General features: G+C 44.2%; 12 protein-coding genes across 12 annotated transcripts; 8 read left to right on the forward strand and 4 right to left on the reverse strand.

The window, feature by feature from the left end:
• Position 1: 1 nt before the first annotated feature.
• K450DRAFT_221015 (uncharacterized protein) lies at positions 2-1,432 on the forward strand. The gene is made up of 4 exons (XM_051585644.1): positions 2-426; positions 505-692; positions 782-956; positions 1,034-1,432. The coding sequence occupies exons 1-4, from the start codon at positions 111-113 to the stop codon at positions 1,282-1,284; spliced, it is 930 nt and encodes a 309-aa protein (XP_051449003.1). The 5' UTR covers positions 2-110; the 3' UTR covers positions 1,285-1,432.
• A 618-nt stretch (positions 1,433-2,050) lies between these two features.
• On the forward strand, positions 2,051-3,559 carry K450DRAFT_221022 (uncharacterized protein). The gene is made up of 5 exons (XM_051585646.1): positions 2,051-2,225; positions 2,297-2,363; positions 2,427-2,722; positions 2,807-3,055; positions 3,131-3,559. Exons 1-5 carry the CDS (start codon positions 2,094-2,096, stop codon positions 3,425-3,427), a joined length of 1,041 nt encoding a protein of 346 aa, XP_051449004.1. The 5' UTR covers positions 2,051-2,093; the 3' UTR covers positions 3,428-3,559.
• Positions 3,560-4,876: 1,317 nt separating this feature from the next.
• Positions 4,877-5,462, forward strand: K450DRAFT_221029 (uncharacterized protein). The gene has a single exon (XM_051585647.1). It carries the CDS (start codon positions 5,040-5,042, stop codon positions 5,289-5,291), a length of 252 nt encoding a protein of 83 aa, XP_051449005.1. The 5' UTR covers positions 4,877-5,039; the 3' UTR covers positions 5,292-5,462.
• A 429-nt stretch (positions 5,463-5,891) lies between these two features.
• Positions 5,892-6,596, forward strand: K450DRAFT_221034 (uncharacterized protein). Its single transcript, XM_051585648.1, has one exon. The coding sequence runs from the start codon at positions 5,946-5,948 to the stop codon at positions 6,198-6,200; it is 255 nt and encodes an 84-aa protein (XP_051449006.1). The 5' UTR covers positions 5,892-5,945; the 3' UTR covers positions 6,201-6,596.
• Position 6,597: 1 nt separating this feature from the next.
• K450DRAFT_221037 (uncharacterized protein) lies at positions 6,598-8,287 on the forward strand. The gene is made up of 4 exons (XM_051585649.1): positions 6,598-6,711; positions 6,778-7,356; positions 7,428-7,828; positions 7,892-8,287. The coding sequence occupies exons 1-4, from the start codon at positions 6,632-6,634 to the stop codon at positions 8,155-8,157; spliced, it is 1,326 nt and encodes a 441-aa protein (XP_051449007.1). The 5' UTR covers positions 6,598-6,631; the 3' UTR covers positions 8,158-8,287.
• A 114-nt stretch (positions 8,288-8,401) lies between these two features.
• K450DRAFT_221042 (uncharacterized protein) lies at positions 8,402-9,513 on the forward strand. The gene is made up of 2 exons (XM_051585650.1): positions 8,402-9,088; positions 9,154-9,513. Exons 1-2 carry the CDS (start codon positions 8,422-8,424, stop codon positions 9,330-9,332), a joined length of 846 nt encoding a protein of 281 aa, XP_051449008.1. The 5' UTR covers positions 8,402-8,421; the 3' UTR covers positions 9,333-9,513.
• Positions 9,514-9,526: 13 nt separating this feature from the next.
• Positions 9,527-12,176, forward strand: K450DRAFT_221046 (uncharacterized protein). Its single transcript, XM_051585651.1, has 8 exons — positions 9,527-9,956; positions 10,039-10,127; positions 10,193-10,388; positions 10,484-10,634; positions 10,711-10,892; positions 10,964-11,182; positions 11,246-11,396; positions 11,477-12,176. Exons 1-8 carry the CDS (start codon positions 9,607-9,609, stop codon positions 12,002-12,004), a joined length of 1,866 nt encoding a protein of 621 aa, XP_051449009.1. The 5' UTR covers positions 9,527-9,606; the 3' UTR covers positions 12,005-12,176.
• On the reverse strand, positions 12,097-14,202 carry K450DRAFT_221052 (uncharacterized protein). Its single transcript, XM_051585652.1, has 9 exons — positions 14,073-14,202; positions 13,873-14,004; positions 13,756-13,792; positions 13,453-13,686; positions 13,314-13,368; positions 12,983-13,254; positions 12,799-12,910; positions 12,352-12,731; positions 12,097-12,285 (listed from the first exon to the last, which is right to left on the reverse strand). Exons 1-9 carry the CDS (start codon positions 14,167-14,169, stop codon positions 12,189-12,191), a joined length of 1,416 nt encoding a protein of 471 aa, XP_051449010.1. The 5' UTR covers positions 14,170-14,202; the 3' UTR covers positions 12,097-12,188.
• A 19-nt stretch (positions 14,203-14,221) lies between these two features.
• K450DRAFT_221062 (uncharacterized protein) lies at positions 14,222-15,704 on the reverse strand. Its single transcript, XM_051585653.1, has 4 exons — positions 15,181-15,704; positions 15,021-15,118; positions 14,581-14,954; positions 14,222-14,512 (listed from the first exon to the last, which is right to left on the reverse strand). The coding sequence occupies exons 1-4, from the start codon at positions 15,485-15,487 to the stop codon at positions 14,260-14,262; spliced, it is 1,032 nt and encodes a 343-aa protein (XP_051449011.1). The 5' UTR covers positions 15,488-15,704; the 3' UTR covers positions 14,222-14,259.
• A 502-nt stretch (positions 15,705-16,206) lies between these two features.
• Positions 16,207-16,570, reverse strand: K450DRAFT_221064 (uncharacterized protein). The gene has a single exon (XM_051585654.1). The coding sequence runs from the start codon at positions 16,468-16,470 to the stop codon at positions 16,285-16,287; it is 186 nt and encodes a 61-aa protein (XP_051449012.1). The 5' UTR covers positions 16,471-16,570; the 3' UTR covers positions 16,207-16,284.
• Position 16,571: 1 nt separating this feature from the next.
• On the forward strand, positions 16,572-17,140 carry K450DRAFT_221070 (uncharacterized protein). The gene has a single exon (XM_051585655.1). It carries the CDS (start codon positions 16,672-16,674, stop codon positions 17,119-17,121), a length of 450 nt encoding a protein of 149 aa, XP_051449013.1. The 5' UTR covers positions 16,572-16,671; the 3' UTR covers positions 17,122-17,140.
• A 1-nt stretch (position 17,141) lies between these two features.
• Positions 17,142-20,599, reverse strand: K450DRAFT_276998 (uncharacterized protein). The gene is made up of 3 exons (XM_051593250.1): positions 19,221-20,599; positions 17,900-19,141; positions 17,142-17,836 (listed from the first exon to the last, which is right to left on the reverse strand). Exons 1-3 carry the CDS (start codon positions 20,547-20,549, stop codon positions 17,159-17,161), a joined length of 3,249 nt encoding a protein of 1,082 aa, XP_051449014.1. The 5' UTR covers positions 20,550-20,599; the 3' UTR covers positions 17,142-17,158.
• Between the last annotated feature and the right edge of the window lie 690 nt (positions 20,600-21,289).

The following is a 21,289-nucleotide window of genomic DNA, read 5'->3' on the forward strand; positions in this document are numbered from 1 at the left end:
AATCGGACTCGGAATTATAAACCGTATAAAAAAAAAAAAACCGAAATTTTGCTATTTCAGTCAAAACAGGGTACCTTTTTCTAAGAAAAAAAAATCTCATCACTTCAAAGATGGATACCGTACTGGAAATTTTGGACCCACTTGTGTTTGATTCTATTTACGCAAAGATTCTCCCAGCACCCGTTTTGGCCAATGCAACTTCCAGTGTAGCCATCACTTCCGCATTGTCTCGCGACAACGACTTCAGAATCGCTCTGAGCATCTTCACACTCGTCACTCTCGGCGGATGGTTCTTCTACTTGGCTGCTGCTAGCTTTTCCTACTTTTTCTTGTTCGATCATGAAATAATGAAGCATCCAAAGTTCTTGAAGAACCAAGTCAGTCTGGAAATTGATTGCGCTGTCAAGGCAGTTCCGGGCTTCGTTTGTAAGTGACTTTTTTGCAAAGAAGATACTTGTCGAGCCATCAACGTATAGAATATTAATTGGGCTTTTCCATCGTTAGTGTTCACTGTCCCATGGTTCTGGGGTGAAGTCAAGGGTTATTCCAAGCTTTATAGTGACCCCCAAGCCTATGGAGGTATCCCCTATATGCTTTTCAGCATTGTTGCCTTCCTTGTGTTTACCGATTTTGGCATCTACTGGATCCATCGTTGGCTCCACCATCCTGTTCTTTACAAGCGTCTTCACAAGGTACAAACAATCTCTCTTTGTTTATGATTTTCCTATCACATTAGGATTTGTTAATTGTATATCCATGATGCTGACGTATTATACCGTAGCCCCATCACAAATGGATCGTCCCGACTCCTTTCGCTTCCCATGCTTTCCATCCTCTTGATGGTTATGCGCAATCGGTTCCATACCATTTGTTTGTATACGTTGTTCCCATGCAAAAGTGGCTCTATATCGCCGTTTTCATGTTCGTCAACGTCTGGACAGTCATGATTCATGATGGTAAGGCAATCAGTTTGTACTACCGTAGGCTCGGACTTTCATATCGGATAAACCACTGACACTGAATTGTTATTTAGGCAACTATATGCTTCGTTCCAAGATCATTAACTCCAGCGCTCATCATTCTGTCCATCATTTGTACTTTAACTACAACTATGGTCAATACTTCACCTTCTGGGATCGTGCATTTGGATCCCACCGTCAACCCACTGAAGAGCAATACAATAGCATGCTCCGCAACGATCAAAAGGTGTGGGCCAAGCAAGCTGTTGATGCTGAAAACATTGAGAAGGAAAGTTTGCAGGCCAACAAGGTGAAGGCCAATTAAGCATTACCAAGAAATCATTTCTATTCCATTTTTGTGATCTACATCGTACTCATTAATATCCCATATTCCGATTTATTTATCATATGTTGGCTGCGGCTACACATGACTTACACTCCCCACTCGTCTGAACGATACCAACCGCCGTAAGGCAGTGTTGGGAATTTTTGTTTCAATCGATCCGATCGCGATCAATCTTTTCATTTATTCTTCTTGTTAAGGAAACACTGATAGGCCTTATGACTAGTGCTTGTTTCCAATGAAAGATCGTGTTAATTTCTTCCCTTTGTCCTAATTTATTAAGCGCTTGCTTTTTCATTAATACTAGACGCAAGTGTTGTAATGATTGGTAAAGGAACCCATCCAAATAAATGTTCAGATTCACCTAATATGGACGATAATAAAATGGTATCCGGGCCTGTTTGACAGTACAAGCATTTGTAGATCATTGGTAAATTATCTGAAAAGGTATACATTGGTGGCAGCCATGTGTTTAGCCAATACATCAGCAGTCAGGTTTATTATTACTTCCATGTATCAGACCGTCTTTGTCACAACTATGTGATGCGCACGCCGTACACCCCCACAAATGCATTTGCTTTACTTCAAAATTCATACGAAATAACCATTTGTCCACTCCGCCACCGACTTACGTGTACAAGGAGTGGAGTTCAGCTGGGGTGTGGCGGACCAGCAACTCCGCCAGCCAACGACGCTATAACCTCATTGTCACGAGCTATTTAAGGAAGAATTTCCATTACTTCTCGTCACTAGTTACTTCTTTCCGATACTACAACTCCATATTACATATTATGGATTTCAATTCTTACCTCGATAAAGCCAACGATCTTTTGTCCAAGGACATTGTCGTTGATGGGCGCGTCATACCTGTCAAATATGTGGCTGGTGCTGCTGGCGCTGTCGTGGGCTTATCTGCTTTGAAGGTAAATCAACAGAATAGTAAAGGCATCGATAGTTTTGGGAAACGTTTTGTCCTAAAGCCTACCGAAACCAGACATACTTCAACGGTGCAACAAATACCAGCAAAAAAAGACTTGATGGCAAAACCGCTCTCATTACAGGTTAGTCAAGTTAGAATGCCTTTTGTCAAAAGACCGTGGTATACTCAATGATAAAATGGTTAGGTGCAAATGACGGTATCGGAAAGGAAACCGCCATTGACTTGGCAAAGCGTGGAGCCACTGTGATTATCGCATGTCGTTCATCTGAAAAGTCCAACAAGGCCTTGGCTGATATTCGTCGAGCTAGCAACAACAACAATGTTTTCTTGGAATCGATCGACCTTTCTGACTTGGACACCGTCAAAGCCTTTGCTAACCATTATCTCGAATCCGGAAGACCCATTCATATTCTCATCAACAATGCTGGTATCATGGCTCTGCCTGTTCGAAAGGAGTCCAAACAAGGTTACGAATTGCAGGTGGGTGGGGATCGGAGAAACAGTGCTACCGACATTCGTAATCCCCAGATATTAACACTTGCGTAACCGGCCGTTTTTTTCCAGTTTGCCACCAACCATTTGGCCCATTTCTTGCTCACGGAACTTTTGCTTCCGGTCGTCAAGAAGTCCGCCCCTGCTCGTATCATTAACCTCTCCAGTAGAGCCATGTACAATGGTGTCATCCACTTTGACGATATCCAGTTGAAGAAGAATTACCAAAGTTGGAAGTCTTATCATCAGAGCAAGTTGGCTAATGTCTTGTATAGTGGCTACTTGGCCCGCCAGCTGAAGGGCACAGGTGTCTTCGTTGCTGTAAGTACAGTCGATTGTTGAATCGATACAGAAGCTTCATTTTTCTAACTGGGTCGATTTTTACTTCGGGTTTAGGCTGTTCACCCTGGTGTGGTAAGAACCAGCTTGTCAAGATACATGACTGAAGGTTTCATGTACAAGGTAGCTGCCGTCGCCATCTATCCACCACTATACCTCGTCACCAAAAGTCCTAAGCAGGGTGCTCAAACCACCTTGTACGTGGCTACCTCTAATAATGTCAACGATTCCAATTCTGGCGAATATTGGGCTGACTGCAGAGTTGTCCATGGCAAAAACAAGTACCAACACGACAAGGCCGTTGAGGATAATTTGATTGCTGTCAGCAAGGAGCTCGTGGCCAAATGGCTTTGAGCCCTCCCCCAAATTGCTATAGAACGAAAGCCGCTCTACCGTGTTGTATTGCATGAATGATAGCTAAAAAAGATCAAAACCAATGTAGCATGCCATTAAAATAACCATGATTGTAATTTATAACGATTTGTAACACATCCTCCGTTCGCGTTTCGTAGTTTATACGCGCGTTTTGACAAAGAATATTCAGTCAGAAAAGCGGAGCCATAAGCTGGACTTTTGTTCCTTTGAATTTTCGCCGTCCAACTCTCAAAAATTTTTCAGAGAGCTGTATAAGAATCGCTAGAATTTTTCCCAATTTCTTCTCCTTTGCATCGACTATCCATCCATCCATTCATCCATCCAAAACGTAAGTTGACACATCTCTTTTACTCTGTTACCTCGTAGATGATAATGATGCCTTGCAAAATGGGAATCTCTCTGACGAAAATAACTCATGTGGATAACTTGTTTATTTTGCTCTGAATATCATTCTACCGTCATCAACCACTTTTTGGTTCCTTATACTTCTTACTAACAACATTGTTTAGTGGTTTGTTTTTTCAGATGGTCTACCTCCCTTCCTTATCTACGAATAGAATATGGTATGTATTTTTTTTCTTGGCTACCGGATGGTCCCATGGCCAGGTATGGAGCAAAGGAATTGGGATCAAGCAATGATTACATGGATTCATGCATGCACCACGCTGAATCAAAACCTCTTCCGGAGGCTATTGATGAGAAACAACCCATACTTCAGTCTTCAAAATGAGCGTATCCCTATCCTTGCTTCTATACCTGTCATCCTATCCATACTGTTTCAGTACGTATAATTCGTCGTACTAACCTATTATACCCTCTATAGATGTAAGTTGGCGTAGTAAGGTTTTGGTATAGAAGTCACTAGATGGTCCACATGAGAAATAAACAACTTGAAAATTACAATATTTGGTCAATGTGGGCGGGCGTGCCTGCGAACGTCATAGTCTTCTGACTGAAAGTGCGGATGTAAACATCATGGGTAAATGCAAATATCTGAGACATGCAAGCCAATGGGCATGCAGAATATAACAAGGCACCGGTAAGCTGTATAGACATGGTCTCTAACGTCATGAAGAAATCACCCGGTATACGTCGAAATGACCGCCCTACCCAAGCTAAGATCTCGATGTGATATCATGCTCTTCATTACAAGAATGATACCACTACACTACCCATCTCGATTGCAGACCTCAGTAGGCACCTCGTTTCTGACAGGCGACTAGCAGCGGATCTACAAATTGAAACTCTAGCTGACCCCAGCCCACCCGAGGTATAGACATCGCAGAAGGTGGGCGCACCATGGACTGTTTCCCATACTACGTTATCTTGGAGAACAGCCATCATACGCTTTATATCGAGTCTAGCTCATACCACTGGATCTAGCCTACCGAAAGGTCTCCTTCCTTTTTTTTTTTTTTTTTTTGTATTCATTCATTTCTGAATATGTTAATCTTTAGTGGCAAGGGTGAAACAACAAGAGTGTGCAAAACGTTCGCTGTTTGACATATATGACGCCACATTTTGAGTACAGACTGCTCAGGTAGGCAAACAACAATGTAGACAAGTCTTTGGGTTCAGATGTTTGGTCTAAATGCGAAAGGGTTTTCCAATTTTTTTTATTTCACTTGGTTTATTATGGGGCAATCGTTTAAAAGTGCGAATGGCGGTTTCAAGAGGGCTAGGATATTACCGTTTTATGACTGGGAGCCCAGGCAAAGGGGACGAGAAGGGAGCGACCATACGACACAGTACGATGAGTTCCGTGCCGCGGTACAGAAGGGTAGGCGAAAAGCTCCATAGAGTTCAGCCTCGAGTAGGGGACGGACGTCTGAGATGGACGTAGATCAATATATGGCTGAAAAGCAAGCAAAAACAATTTGATTGAACCTCAATCGATATGAAAGCAACTTACGACTTACGAAGGCATGCGACCGGTAGGTACATGCTTATTGAGACGTACCAAGCCAAACAAATGCCTTCATATTAGCCAGTCTAATAATGAAAGGTCAATCGATAGACTGTATGTGTATAGTTAAAATAGTGTTTGAAAGATTCAGTTTGAATTCGGAAGTTAGGGCTACATACCGGAGGTGCTTGAGGCAACTCTTTTTTTTTTTGGAAGATGCTAGATTATAATTTTTTTATCGATCTTTTATAGGTGTAAGACATCGTCATGATTTCGAAATGATCCTTCTGTGCTGTTTATCTATTCGTCCGTGGATGAGTGTTGGGGGTTGGTGGTCACGTCGACGTCATCGTGTCCCTTCGCCATGGTACTTGCGTCTTGCTACCTTTGCATGAATTTTTTCCTTCCAAAAAAAAAAAAAAAAAGGGCAAAGAAGGCAATGATGCATAATGCAGTGTGTTTAATCTATATTGACCACATCGCTCACAATGTAATGTTCAACGCATTTATTTACGGTATTCATGATGAGAGAAACCGAGAAAAAAAAAAAAAATATATAGACTGTCGCAAAACACATGTTACCTTTGCTCAATGTCTCAGGCCCTCTCTTTCTTCTTAACTTTTTTATCTTTCTCATCGTATTGTACTGCCCAATGTATAAAGCGGCAACGTTGCACCACTCATCTCACTAACCTCCCCGAAACCATCACCGTATATTCTTCAACCTGTTGTTTTCATGGTATGATCCCCATATTAGCCTATGCCATGGTTAATCAGGGTCATCATGCCTATACCAAGACTCATAATGATCTGAGGCATATAGCTGTGGCGGCATGCACATATTGAATCTCATCGGAACTGTCAAAATATGGATGTATATGGGCAAGTGGCTATCGATCCAAGTGGGTTTAGGTATCTCCGTTTAAATATGAGATGTATAGATGAAATACGGATACCAGAGCTATAATTATGGTAGAATGATGAGGTTTGCATGGTTCGATATGTGAAAACGTATAGGATGACATAGGCTACATTTTTATAGCGCGAAAGGCAACGGTTGAAAGAAGGGGCAAGCGGTCGGCCGGGACTCCAAACCACCCTGGGAAACTTTAGGCGGAGTCAAGCTGTCAAGTGCCATAACTGGCGGCTCGTTTCCCACTGTGAAAGGTGCGTCAAGGCCATGTGACTGGGCCTCGCATTTTATTGAAAAAAAAGAATATAAACAGCTCATTTTATTATTATTCTAACTTGTTTCCTTATTATAATTCTCCACAAACATGGTATCTTCTGCTTCTTCAAAGGGTTCTCTCTCTACCAGCGACGTTATCTCCTTTGAACATAACTATGGTGCTCACAAGTAAGTGCTTTGATCTCATGTCATCCATCCATTGAAACAGTGTGGACGCTGACGCTTGCCATGCAGCTATCACCCTCTTCCTGTTGTCTTCTCCAAGGCTCAAGGTATTTGGGTTTGGGATCCTGAAGGTAACAAGTACATGGATTTCCTCTCTGCCTACTCTGCTGTGAACCAGGGCCACTGCCACCCAAAGATTGTGCAAGCCTTGTGTGACCAGGCTCAGAAGCTTACCTTATCTTCGCGTGCGTTCTACAACGATGTGTTTGGCAAGTACGCCAAGTATGTGACTGAGTACTTTGGCTACGATATGGTACTTCCCATGAACACGGGTGCTGAAGCCGTTGAGACTGCCATCAAGCTTGCCCGCAAGTGGGGTTATGTTAAGAAGGGTATTCCAGAGAACCAAGCCATTGTTCTCAGTTGCCAGGACAACTTCCACGGTCGTACTGTTGGTATCATCAGTATGAGCAATGATCCTGATGCTACCAAGGACTTTGGTCCCTATTTGCCATTGGTGGGTCCCGTTTGTCCCACCACTGGCCGTGAGATTAGATACAACAACTATGAAGATCTTGAAGCTGTCATTGAAGCTAACTCTGACAGAGTTGCTGCTTTCTTGGTTGAACCCATTCAAGGAGAGGCTGGGTAAGTGCTTGGCTGGCTGGAAAGAAATCTGTTCAAACTCAGCCTAACAATGTCCACCTTTCGCAATGTAGTATCATGGTGCCTGACGAAGGATATCTCAAGAAGTGCTATGACCTCTGCAAGAAGCATAATGTCCTTTTCATTGGTGATGAAATCCAAACTGGTCTTGCCCGTACTGGAAAGATGCTTTGCGTTGAGCACGACGGTGTTCGTCCCGACATTGTCTTGTTGGGTAAGGCTCTTTCCGGTGGCGTATATCCCGTTTCTGCCGTTTTGGCCGATCGCGAGGTGATGCTGTGCATTCAACCTGGTGAGCACGGTTCTACTTACGGTGGTAACCCACTTGGTGCTGCTGTCTCCATGGCTGCCCTTGAAGTCATCAAGGAAGAAAACTTGGTAGAGAAGAGCCAGGTCCTCGGTGAGAAGTTCCGTGAAATGCTCAGCAGCATCAAGAGCCCTCTGTTGAAGACTGGTAAGTTGACACCCGGTTGAATTTTAACTGCGACGTTGTTTCTGATCCGTTGTTTATCTTTAGTTCGTGGACGTGGTCTGCTGAATGCTATTGTCATTGATGACAGCAAATCGGACAAGTCCGCCTGGCAATTGTGTTTGCTTCTCAAGTCCCGTGGTCTCCTTGCCAAACCCACTCATGTCAATATCATTCGTCTCGCTCCCCCTCTTTGCATCACCGAGGAAGAGTTGCTCAACGGTGCTAACATCATTGAACAAGCCCTTACTGACATTGTTGACATGAGCCATGAAGAACTCAACGCTTTGGATATTGGCAACGCCGCCCATTAAATAAGTTCCCACCGGCTATACATAATATTAAACATAGGAATGTAGCATAACACTTTGCTCCATATGTATCATACTTTCCATCCTTTTTATTAAACCTCGCAACACCTTTGTGTATTGTATCGTCTGAAATTTTACCTGTTGTCTAAAGTGTGGGCATTCCAATTACGGACAGGCCAGCTGATTGCAAGTCACTTATCTTATGCTGTCGCTCCACTCGAATCCCCATTGCTTTTCTTCTTTTGCATTGCATTGCAATTACATTCAATGGTAACTGTTGTTGATGAACGTCAAAGCGATTGGGAAAAAGCACCATTGAGCCAGAGGGAATCTTCCGCAAGGGACGGCCGCCGTCGGCTTGGCACGACTGCGGCACCTAAGCTGTCGATGCGATTACCTACTTTCTTACTACTTATCTTTGCAACCTTTCTAATTGGAAGAATGACAGTTCGGTGCAGTCGTTCATGCTCGAATGTAGAGGTCGTCAACGACACTGTACTCAAGGGGAAATGCAAAGTTTGGATACAACATCGATCACATGCCGAAGCAAAGCGCTTAACGCTTGGTTGTGAGAAAACGTGGGCTACAGTCAAGCCTGTGATTAAAGAATCCTTGAAGATGCCTCCCATTGAAAAGGATCATTCTTCCGCTGCTAACTTAATTCTACTGCATCCTGCTCATGGAAAAGTCGACCTTCACCTTCCGGTTGGTAGTCCGCGATTTCAATCTCATATCAAACAGCCTCTCTTTGCATTTTTCGACGATCCAGGTAAAACGCAATGTCCCATCTTATCAGCGTTTTTGAATTTTTTTGTTTGTTCATTTCTCCCCTATCTACATCGAAAAACAGAGACTCGCATCTTGCTGAAACAGCGCACGAGTATTCCAGTCAAGCTAACGACGGAACTGTGCTTTCGACGAGACCAGAAATCAGGTCAGTTTCAATATGTATGAGGGGTTAGTGTCAAACAGATTTTAACATGACTCTGGCGCTTTTAGACGACCCATATGTGATTTTGTATCGCATCCTCTCCAACCAGTTTACTAAGGAAGACGTCAATTCTATGCGACGTAGCCTTTGTCAATCAAGTTTCGAGGTATCGAGCTGGCAGGAATCACCTAACAATCATGATCGCCTCGCCTCCGCCTATAGCTTTGTATTCAAACGCCGAGGCTAAGTAAGGGAGGGGAGGGTGGTTTGATTGTCTATCCTTTTGAGCTGGCTCATGTACAATTGTAACACATTAAATTCGTACAACCTATGGTATACAGAACTCTTTCTTAACGTGATGTTTCCCTTTTTTACAAAGAAATGTGACGAAATAAATATAAAAAAAAAAAAAGAAGAGGAAGAAGTCCTTTTATTGTCCGCCCCCAGTTATTTGGTTCGAAAAATGACGAGAGAGAAAGATTCCCAAACCCCACTTCCCTTTCTCGGAGACTGCTCATAACATGCCGTTTCATGGCGAGGAATCCAATGAGATTACGCCGCTCATTCGGTATTCGGAAGACACGTTGCCCAAGAACGACGAAGTGAGTGGAGCCATACAGCGTTTGCTGCTATTGGTGACCATGCGACTTCCCAAGTTTGCTATTGTTGAGCGAGACGACTTGGAGGACGCTGTGGTCACCGACGCCTTTGCTGACATAGCCAAGAAAGCCTGTCATATTCATCAGGATTCATTGATCTTTGTCACCTTGAAAGCCATGGAGCGTTTTCAGATCCAAGCCCAAGGGTCCCCGCGCTGGAGTGAACTTCTGGAAACAAGAGCCAGCATTTGCGAAAGTCTCGCCCATAAATTGTAAGTGACCGGTGGGGCAGCCACTTGGTCTGTGCTTTGCATCACACAGCATTGTTCTGACCTGGGGGCTTTTTCATTTCAGTATCCGTCTATATGAGAGAGAGCGCACAGAGCGGTTTGTGGCTGCCATCATGCAGAAGCATGATTTGAAGTTCGCCTCGGATCAGAGTGGTAATTTTGAATGCTAGACACGGATAATCAATGGGCCGTATCTGTTATTAAATGTTTGATTTCAGCGATTGAGTTGGCTGTCAAGTTACATGCAACCAAATTTTTGTTAGAGCCCAAGGTCCAGAAGGTGATCCATGACGTTTGGAATGGCTATTTACTTCCCCATGAAGAGAAAGACGGCCGAGTCTCATTCAGGTCGAATGCGTACATCAAGAGAGTCAAAACTGAGTTCTTCGATACACACAAAATTCTGGTACCAAAGTAAGTAGTGGGTTACGGTCTTGGGAGGACACGGTCCATATGGGCGGGAGGGGGTGTTTACACCGCCTGCACTTTGACACTCATATTGTGCACAGGTATCAAAATGCAATAGAAACAGTGGTCACTATCCTGTTTTTGATTCTGTACTCCATCGTTATCAATTCCCGACGAGCGGACGTACCTTCCGTGCTGGAATGGGTGCTGTATAGTTTCGTACTGGCATATGTCATTGACGATATTCGTGATGTAAGTGTTGCCATCCATCTATCCATTGAAAAAGCTGCCAGCCGTCTCACATCACCCTTTCAATGGCAAATTTTAGATATACAACTCGGGAACATTTCATTACTACAGCTTTTGGGCTTGGACAAATACTTTGACCCATTTAGTGTTCATTGGTTCGTTTTGTTTGCGTATTGCCGCAATGACAAAGACCGGCGATACAAGGGATATGTTAAACAATACGTCCATTGATGTCCTGTCTGTGGTATCGATTCTTTTATGGTAAGCTGGTTAGTTGGACTTGCGAATATGCTAGCAACGCAATGGTTATTGACAGTGTTAATTTTTCTCAGGTTCCGTGTGCTCAGCGTTGTATGCAATACATGGAGATATTTTGGATCCTATACTATCATTGTGCAAAGCATGTTGAGTGACTCTCTCATGTTCTTCTTCCTTTTGATTTGGGTTATTCTCGGATTCTTCCAAGCCTTCATTGCTTTACGAACCGAAGACACAGCAAGCGACAATGACTTTTCAGAAATCACCGCCTTGCTGCTCCGAGGTTACTTGATGTAAGAAAGATCAGCTGTTGGTGGTAGTGCTGAAAATGTACTAAACTTTGATTCTCTCTTCAGGTCTCCTGACTTTGAAAAGGCCAATGTGTTCCATGATATCATTGGCGAACCATTGTTTTATGCCTATATCTTTTTGGTATCTGTCGTTCTCCAGTCATTCTTGACATCTGTGTTTTCGGACTCATTCAGTAGGATTTCTGAGGATGCAAAGGTGAGATGTTTGATGAAAACGTGTGTGTCTGTATAGAAGCAGCCCATGATGAGAAAGCTAATATAGGTTGCATTCATTAGGCCCAATATCTTGCTAACTTTGCATACCGCGTTATCGTTGCTGTTGATACGCGACACTCACTACCACCACCTTTCAATCTTGCTGATCTTTTGCTGCTGCGCCTACCATCTCTATGCATGAGCAAACAGTTCTATGATAAGTTCCGGTACTATGTCCTTTCCGTGATTTTCTTCCTCCCTCTCCTTATTGTCTCCTTCCATGAGAAAGTGCTACTTCGTCTGGATAATGCAAGAAGTGATGATTCATTGAGTGATGACGAGGGTACTATGAACGAGGAGCAGGACTTTATGACCACGGATGATGACGAAGTGCGAGATCTGAAGGCCGTAGTGGGTGAACCCGATTTAGACAAGATCCAGAAGCTAGCTGAAAAGACAGTTCAGAAGAGCAAAGAAGATGAAACGACTTCCATCTCGCCAAATGAAATACTCCATGCCGATATCAAGCGTGTAGTACGTATGCTCGATATGATCGATCAGCGACTCGGACGATTGGAAGCAAACACCGCTCAGGATGTCGCCAAGTAGTTTCTCTGTAAAAAACAGCTTAGTGCCGTGTCTCTTTTGCATTGTATGACGCGCAATCCATTTTTTTCTTATTATCTTATAAGCTATTGTATCCATCCAAATTACACAAATGCATAAAGTCACTGATCACCGCCGCATGATTAACACTCTGCACTGCTATGCAGGGCATATAATTTATTTATTTTTACTCTTGGTTGATGGAGTTGCCATTATAAGTTTGTTTCGGGTCTTCATCATCGTCGCGTAGAGAGTCGAGGGTGGTAATTTTGCTCTTATTTCTCCTACAAAGGTCCATGAATGTCAAAGGATGCCGTGCAGGATGAATTCGTGTTATGAGTTTAACTTACCTTGCAGCAGCAGCAGCTTTGGAGTCTGACGACGATGTTCCTTGCTGCTCTTCGTCACCAAATTCACTTTGGGCACCCAGGGTGGTACCTCCAGTAATGCCTCCGGAAGCAGGCAATAAGGTGGCCAGAACATTATTGACCAGGCTCCAAGAGGCTCCGGCAGCACTATAAGCCAAATCTACAGCAGAGTATGCGTAGCCCCAGAGACCAGGTGCCGTAGGAGTATAGGCAGATGTCACTTTGCGAGGAGGTTTCATGATCAAAGCACTGCTGGGGACCAATTCCAGTTCCCTGAGGGATTTGCTCTCATCTCCCATTGAAAACTGACGGGTGGGAAACTGAGCGAGGAGCATGAACGGTGCATCGCCGTCTGTGCGCTCCTTTGATCAAAAAGAGTGTCAGACCCACATATTCGACGCATGGTGACAAGTTTTGCCGTCAACTTACCGCATCGATCCATTTCATCACATCATCCAAGGTATCGGTAGCATTGAACTGCTTGCGAATTTGAGAACCGTCCATTTGCCGAACACTAAGATTGCATACTGTGGATGTCGATCTAAATAGAAATTTTCTGTTAGTTACTTGGAGTGGGTCAAAAGATCCTTTTCATCTGTGAAACATGACTCACTGGGCAGCAGACGACGAGGTAGATTCTGTACCGGACAATGGAGTGGTATTGCCCTTTTGTCTCTCCTCAATCTCCCGTTGTCGCTGAGCAGCCCGTTCTCGTTTATCGCTCTCAATTTGCTCACGCAGCTTGCGTCGATGTTCCTCCTCAGCTTTGCGCTCCTTTTTAACTTCTTCAGCGTATTTCCGTCGTTGTTTCTCATCATGCGACTCCTGAGCTGCTTGTATTTCCTGCCCCGTTCGACGGCGTTGCATTTCCTTCTCGCGTTGGTTCTACATAGATAATGAATTTTCTATACCACCTGTCTGTATCGTAGAACACCTCACTGTACCTTTTCCTCCTCTTCAGCTCGCTTTTTACGAGCAAGTTCCAGCTTCTTTTTTAAACTAATTTTCACACGAAAGGTTCCATAATAGCATGGTGAGTGCGGGAACAAAAAAATGCTCAACATAGTATACGTGGCAACTTACGCTTCTTTCTTTTCTGCTGTGCTGGGCGGTGTTTGTGCGGAGGCAGATGTATTGGTGGACGGAGATGAAACGCCTGTAGGCAGTGGAGCCGATGGCGCATTGGTCGGTCCAGCCGGTCGAGCGACTGGTTGGGGTGCCGGTGGTTGTGTATGGGCTACTGCTTTGTCGAATTTACTAGCAATCTCTTCAGAGGAAGTATCGGATCCGGTAATGACCTCCACAATGACGCCGGCTCTACACAATTGAATCTCAACGTTAACGTGTGAAAATCAACTACAGCAGACTTGAGTGAGCGAGGCTTACTTTAGTAGAAAGAGGGAGGGATATCTATGAACGGGATCTGGTTGAAAGGGGTTCGAATCAAAAGATTAGCTGTAACGGTCATGGTGGGTCTCTCGCATTCGTTCGACGGAAACTCACATAGTTGGCCAAACAGGTTGGCGTTGTCGGTATCTTTTTCAAGAGTGATAGCAATAGCTTGTTCGCGCAATCGTTGTACGATGGATTCAGCTTCGAGTGTGGCCGACATGGCATCACTTTCGTGCGATTCATCTGAAGGGTCGGTGACATGTTAGAGCACGAGCCAATGGATGGAATCCCAGACTAAAAGTAAAGCATACCGCGTGCAAAAACAACAAAGACACAGCCCTTGGCATTGACTTGAGTCACTGCCTCGGCTACAGGTCCTTGGAACCAAACGGTTGATGAAGTAGTCATGGCAGAGATCTACAGTTGTAACTCACAGCAGCGCAAAAAGTTCAGTTTGAAATGGACGGTGGAACCAATAAAACGGGCGATCGCTTAATTTTATTCATTTTCTGTGACTGGCTCAGCAGCAGCCCCATCTATGGCTTGCCTCGATGGTTTCGTCTTTTGAAAAGCAAACGCTAGATAGACCCTTGCTGCTTCCCACTCCTCCTCACTCAATCCTGGGTCGTAGCCACCGACGACTTTCATTCGCTTCAATAACATGTTGTGATCTGCTTCATGAGCAGCCGACACAAAGAAATCATGGAAGTTTTGTTTAAATTTAAGTTCCAAACCATATTCCTCTGCAAGGCTGCTCTGGCATTTTAGCATTCCATTTTCTAATTCTGTATTTTACACCATGTGCTGTGGAAAACCTACCTTTGAAATATAGTGAAAGGTACAATGTATTCCGGACAGTCGACGGCATCGGTTAAATGAAACCAATACTTGCAACCAAATGGCGTAAAGCCAACCTTGTTCCCATCGTCCGTGTCCTTGATATCTTCGAATTTGATACTATATACATGATTGCCGATTTCATGTTGGCCCTTCGGCATAGTTCTAAGCTTTTTGATAATCCAATTGGCATCTGGTATAGTGCCAATGAACCACCCTCCTTCCGCCAGATTCGCCGTTACATTCTCCAACATGGTGCGAGCCTTCTTTTCCGATTCAAACGAGTAATGCATGCAAAACTGCATTGACACGAGGTCAAACCGCATATCTGGAGCTAAATGTGGTGCGAGAAGTTCCTAAACGGCCAAGAGATTATGAGAGATCAGATTACGTTGGTCGCGCAGTGGTTACAAGTGCCATACCGAATAACAATCAAGGGGAATGAACTCTGCTTTGAATCGAGCATTTCGCATGGTGTCATAGCGCTCTTTCATCTGGCTAAGGGATACTTCGGCAATATCTAAAGGAAGGGTGAGTATGAAGTCCCCGCATTAGGCATTGAGCTAAAGGTGTGCGTCCTACCTGTACCAACGAGATATCCGATGCCGCCACGCGCCCATTTCTGTAAATCTCCACCTTTGCCACATCCCATGTCCAGCACGGTAGCGTTTCGGCGCACGTGTCGAGAGATCAAGACACTTTTGATCCAATTGTTGAAACTTCGCAGTCGAATGATGGAGGATTGCTGTCGTTTTTCCACGCCGACTTCAGGACGTGCATTATAGTGTTGTGCAACTAAGTGAGCCTGTGATGCGGCGTCGGATTCTTTCTGATCTCGCGCAACTTTGCGGACGTACTCGAAGTCGTCGGATAATCTTCTTTTGCTCATGGGCTGGGATGACTGTGTTCAAGCGAAAATTTCACTCACTGCAGAGAAAATTGCAGAGCCGCGGCTTTAAAAAAGAAACTGGCCCTCTCGCAACGTAGGATCCGCGCTCTATACTTCAAGATATTCTGAAAATGACCCTTGAGCTTGATGGAAAGCAACAATGCCATCATGATGATGTGAAATGAGTGGTAAAAAGTAAAATGGCCCTTGACCATCGACCATCGACTGCTAGTTCTGTAAGGTGTGCCGCAACCCGGCAATCTGTCGGTGCAAACAGCGTATGAGCCAAGTTGCGCGGTGAGCCCTCGATCTAGATCGCACTCTAGCAAAGGTAGGAACATAAAGCAAAAAGTCATTTGTGCTTGGCTGGTTTATTTATTTTTTAAAAGAAAAAAAAAAAGAAAGACAAAATATCAATGTCCTTCTATAAAATTTAACGACGATCTCATCTACCATAAATCTTGACTCTTGCTGGTCCATAGTACAACCATGATAGCAGAGCTAGGGAGGATGAAACTAAAGTGATTCATAAACTCTACCATTTCTAAAACCACCTTCGAATAAACATGTGGTTTGGTTCATTCTCGTGGCTGCATAAATGAAACGTCGTATCAGCCAACAATGCCACTAAAGCGCGGAAAAAGGATTAATTCAAGTTATATCGGAGGTTCAGAAGAAGTCTTTCAATATGGGCCATGGACACATGTTTTTGAACCAACTATCCTTTTCTTTTTGGTAAAAATGCATTGACTAGAGTTTATTGCTAACGCGCGGTTTCTGACATGATAGTGTGTCTATTAGGACATTGTTATAAAAATACAGCAACTATAGTTGAGAGAATGACAGCCATCGCCTTTCAAGGATAAAAGAAAAGAAACACAAAAAATAACCGCCACCTTTAAAAGGAGGTTTAGGAGAAAACTTGCGTTCCAGAGGGAAGAACACAACTGAAAACGCCTTTCAAACACCAAGCCAGGATCCATTCTTCTTCGTAAAGGCTATCGCATTAACTAACAACTAAATAAAAGGGAAAAAAGTTTAGTTAGTCCAGGATTCAATAGCCGACTTGCCATAGTACCACCAGCATTAATTACTTACAGTTCTTCCAAGGCACAGCACAAACAGCACGCAGCCAAGCTAGTTTCAAAATATAATCATAAGTATCATGAACTCCGCTGTACCACATGTTCAATGAACTTACCATCCCCAACAGCAAGCATCATTGTCCTGACGCTGAGGCTGTTGTTGAATGTACACAGTCTGAGGAGGAGGAGTGGGCTGGTAATACCCCTGAGGTTGTTGCTGGTAGTAACCTTGTTGAGGTGGTGGTTGGTAATATTGGTTTTGAGCCTGGTAGGATTGGGGAGGGGGAGGGTATGAGTAGCCTTTGTTTTCCATGGTGCGAGATTGGTAGCGGTTTGAATGTGGAAAGAAGAAACGCAGGCGGTCCAGGGCTTGCAGAAACCAAATTTCAGATTCTTGCTGTGACGGTCTTTTCTTATTCTATTTTTTCCGTTTGCCAAGAGCCCAGTAACTGCGGATACTCAATACAGCTGGCTGGCTTGTGTGGCACATGTCTCAAGGCTGACCACGCACTTCAAAGCATTTCTTTTCATTATGGGTTGGTGGGTTAAATTATTACAAAATAATAATTATCAGATGAAAAAAGTGTTATGTCTTGTAATTGGTATCTATGATGGATGTATATGCATCTACGGCATCAAGGTAAGCTTGGCCCAGGGCTAAGGGCTCCATATCATCTCGTTCAAGGACTTTCTTGAGTCGCCAGTCGTGGGGGCTTTGTGTGAGGGGCTTGGGTGTGAGTGGAGTAATGGGAGCAAGAGCGTTGGGAGAGTCATAAAAATCAGAGCCTGTCATGTTGGACAGTTGGGAAGCTCGAGACCCTGCAAAAGAGGTAATTTTGCTGCTGCTTTCACCTCGATCTCTCTCGCGCAAGGAAGGGATTTGAATAGGGCTCAAGCCACCCGGCGATAGTTGAATGGGGGAGGCAGGATTGATAGTGGCTTGTTGAGCATTCCACCTTTGTTTGTTGTTGGCCACAGCCCGCATAATATCTTCCACCACCTTGCCAATTTGTGCACGATCCCGCTCTGTTGCCTGTCTTGCCGTGGTTTGAACTTCAAACTGCGATTTGGCTTTTCTTGCATCCGCACCAGTGCTATAGACTAGCAAGAATTGAGATTCACTTTGACTTTCAATAAGGGCCTGAGCAAGCGCATCCAGTCGCTTTTGCTCTCTTCTTAAGTCAAGGTTTGGCCTAGGTAGGAAAATGATGGAACCACTGCCGGTGACGAGTTTTTGGATGGCTATGAACGCCTCAATATTAAGCTGAAAAAAATACGATAAGTGTCTGTTTGACAAAGCAAGGTTCCATAAAGCGTTCAAACTTACGTTGTTTTGGTCAATGTGAAGCTCTTGTATCGTTCGGTTGTTGATAAGGCACTTTTGAAGCTCAATGACGCCTGCAGGACCCATTTGAAGATTACCGAGTCGCAAGCATCGTAGTCGGGTATTGGTGGTCAGACCAATGAATGCACCAGCCAGCGCTGGTCCAAGTCCACGTGTGTTCTCGCCGCCACCTAGGTCGAGATCCTCGATGACACGATTTTGTTCAAACAGTCCCGCCAGGGCATGGATGGTTTCATTGGAAACGGCCGTTGTCATGCTGATACCGGAAAGATCCAGCGTTTTGATAGTACGGTTGTGTGTAAGACTGGTAAACAGCTCATGCAACACAGCATCCTCCCATTCGGTATTGGCCAGCGACAGAGCTACGGGACCGTTGGGGACAGCCAGGGCGGTCCATAACAACCCTAGAGAGCTGGGTTCAGACATGTAAGGATTGGCACCAGCGACAAGATCAACTTCTCGATTGTTGGATTGGCCGATCGCTTGGAAAATAGCACTGATTTGGCGACTTTTCAACCCACAATTGTCTACGCCAAGGCGTCTGACCTTGTCAAAAGAAGGTGACTGAATCCAACTGCACAAGGTGCCCACTTGATGGTCGGATAGGCCAATGCGACCGACATCCAAAGATTGGATATGTAGCTGTGACAAGGTATTGAAGTCGGTTATGACATTGCATTTTCTCATTTTGAGAGTGCTCAAGTGAGCACATCGTCTGAGCAAGTTGCTCAGAAGTTCTTCGCTGAAGTAAGTGTAATTATGAGACAAATCGAGGTGTCTCAAATGAGCCGGCATAGCACTAAGAATGCATTCTACGATACGTTCCAGTTGGTTGCGAGAAAGTCCACAGTAGGCCACCGATAATTCTTTCAATGCCTTTCGATTGGCCTTCACACCAGCCAATAAGGCATCAATATCGGTATCAGTTATTTGGTTCTTGCCAATATGAATGGCGTTAATTCCGATTTGCCGACTCTCCATAGTCTTGCCAATAACGTGAATAGCTGATTTTGAGCCACCACACTTGCCTATACCGCAATTAGTGAAGTCAATCTTGCGTAGTTTTTTGTTGTGCATGAACAAAGACCACATTTCACTGGACAAAACGTTGTCGATAGCAGCTCCTCCTTCCAAAGAATTTGTCCAGCCATCTTCGATACGAGCTGGCCACTGCTCCAAGGGGTGGAGGTTCACATTCGAAAAGTCGATATCGCGGAAAGTAACCTGAACCAACCAAATTTGTCAGTTTCCCTAAACTACGTGTGGGTTTTTAAAATGACGACGAAAAATATGTCAAACTCACGTTGTGTCGAAGGGCGCGGAACAGAGCTAAAAGCTCGTATTTACTATATACCGCAGGAGACTCGTTGATTTCGTTAGGAGAATGTACATTAATATGACGTGCTCCAGGCATATCAGGTATACTGGAAATGGTGAATGCAAAACGACGTTTGTCGAGGTTCATAGCTGCGCAGTATCCCTCCAAAAGAGCATCGAAACCACGATCGCCTAATTTGCTGATATCAATGGTAGGCTCAACACGAGTAGATTGTAGAGCGTCAACGACATCCAAGGTATAGGGAGGGATGGGATAAAAAGGCACTAGATTGCTGATAGAGACACGAAGTTGCCGGATGATTTCTTCGCAATGACAAGAAACAAAGAGAAGCTTTTGCGAATCCTTGGCAACATTTCGAACCGTGAGTTCAAAAGAATCGTCTCTACCGGAAAATGATATATGTTGGATGGTCAATAAACCATGTCTGTCTCTGAATATGACTTTTTTGTATTCATCATCGGCGAAACCGTGGGGCAGGACATAAAAACTACTTTTTCCGATAGCAAACATAACAGGCACAATAATCTCCTTGGATGCATGAGGGTTATCTGACGTTGGTTTTTGACGTTGATGCTTCAGTACAATTTGCTTGACCAGGATGTCGTCCACTGGATCGGTGGTATCCCGTTGTTTTTGCATGCGCTCAATAGCCATGCTTCGCTCAGCAGAAGTGACCGGACTGATGTGGGAAAGGTTATCTTGAGCGAGGCGGCGGAGTGCATTCACCCAACCTATAGCGTCTTGTTGCAACGAAGTGAATATACAGATGGAAGAGATGACCTTGGTCAGTGGGTCGACATGTTCGATACGAAACGTGGTGTTACTCTGAGGAACATAATGTACTCCAATGATGCCTTCTTTAGATAGCATGTGGTGGCTTTTGGACACCTTGACATTGGGTCGCTTTTTCATAAGTGTGAAGTCGAAAATCTGATTGGCTTTTTGAGACGATTTGAACCGGAGAAGTTCATCGTGCGTAAGCACACAGTATTCTTTCTTTGATTTCGAAAACATAGTGGTATCGAAGGTATGTGTAACTGCTCCCATATGCATGATGGCGTTGCTATCTGATTGCCTGCTAGACATACTTAGGGATCGTTGTGGGATGCTAGAGTTGGATGATGATACAGAGCTGGTTCGAGTAAATCCAGATATACTCGCACCGGATGACATGGGATGATAGTCCATCGATCTTGAAGGCACTGGCGTTCTTTGACGTTCTGGTATTACCATGTGAGCCATATGGTTTTGCGGAACGCCATATGTTTTCACTCGAGAGTGATCGACCATCATTTTTACAGATAGTGTTGGGCGATCTCTGCTGTTGTTTGAAGTGAAAAGAGAAGAAAAAGGGCGCGCGTGCAGTATCAGTAAGGACTTTTAAATTATCAGGTTTATCACGCCCTCTCTATTACTCTCCGCCTTGCACTGTAAACTTGTCCTTCCTTATCCCAAACTATTGTGAAACCAGCCCTCTAAAGATGTGCACGGCCGTTTTGTGGCATAGGAAAACGCAGCCAATCATATATTCTCTCTCAGAAGCATGTTGCTATCAAGTCATTTGGTTCGATATGCACTATTCACCTCATCGGGTCAACCTTCTAGCATCCACACAATATGAGAGAGAACTTGCTTGCACGTGGGTAGTAAATGGTTACTAATTATTATTTCTTCTACATGGTATCCATCGGGGATCAAGGGTGACTATTTAATCTAGTCTCGATGAGTGATTTAAGTCATTGGCCTGAGCACCCAGTGCATCAGCATTTAAACACAGGTATGAAAGACTTCAAGCTATCTTCTTCTTTCCTCTGTCCCCCTTCATCGAACACTGCATATATTTGCGGGTGCTTAAAATTAAAATAAAATTTTCTGTGAGGATGGGGTCTTCAAATTTTAAATACCCAATAGGAACACATTATGAGGGTCACAGCTGGGACCGGTCATGGGCGCGCAGCTTCAGCCTCCGTTCCAGAATTGCAACAGCGTGTAGCTACAAAGCGTCCACGAGAGTGTGCACCACGTTTCAGTTT

The sequence above is a fragment of the Umbelopsis ramanniana genome (genome assembly GCF_025399195.1).
Source record: "Umbelopsis ramanniana AG unplaced genomic scaffold K450scaffold_3, whole genome shotgun sequence".
Lineage (NCBI taxonomy): Eukaryota > Fungi > Mucoromycota > Umbelopsidomycetes > Umbelopsidales > Umbelopsidaceae > Umbelopsis > Umbelopsis ramanniana.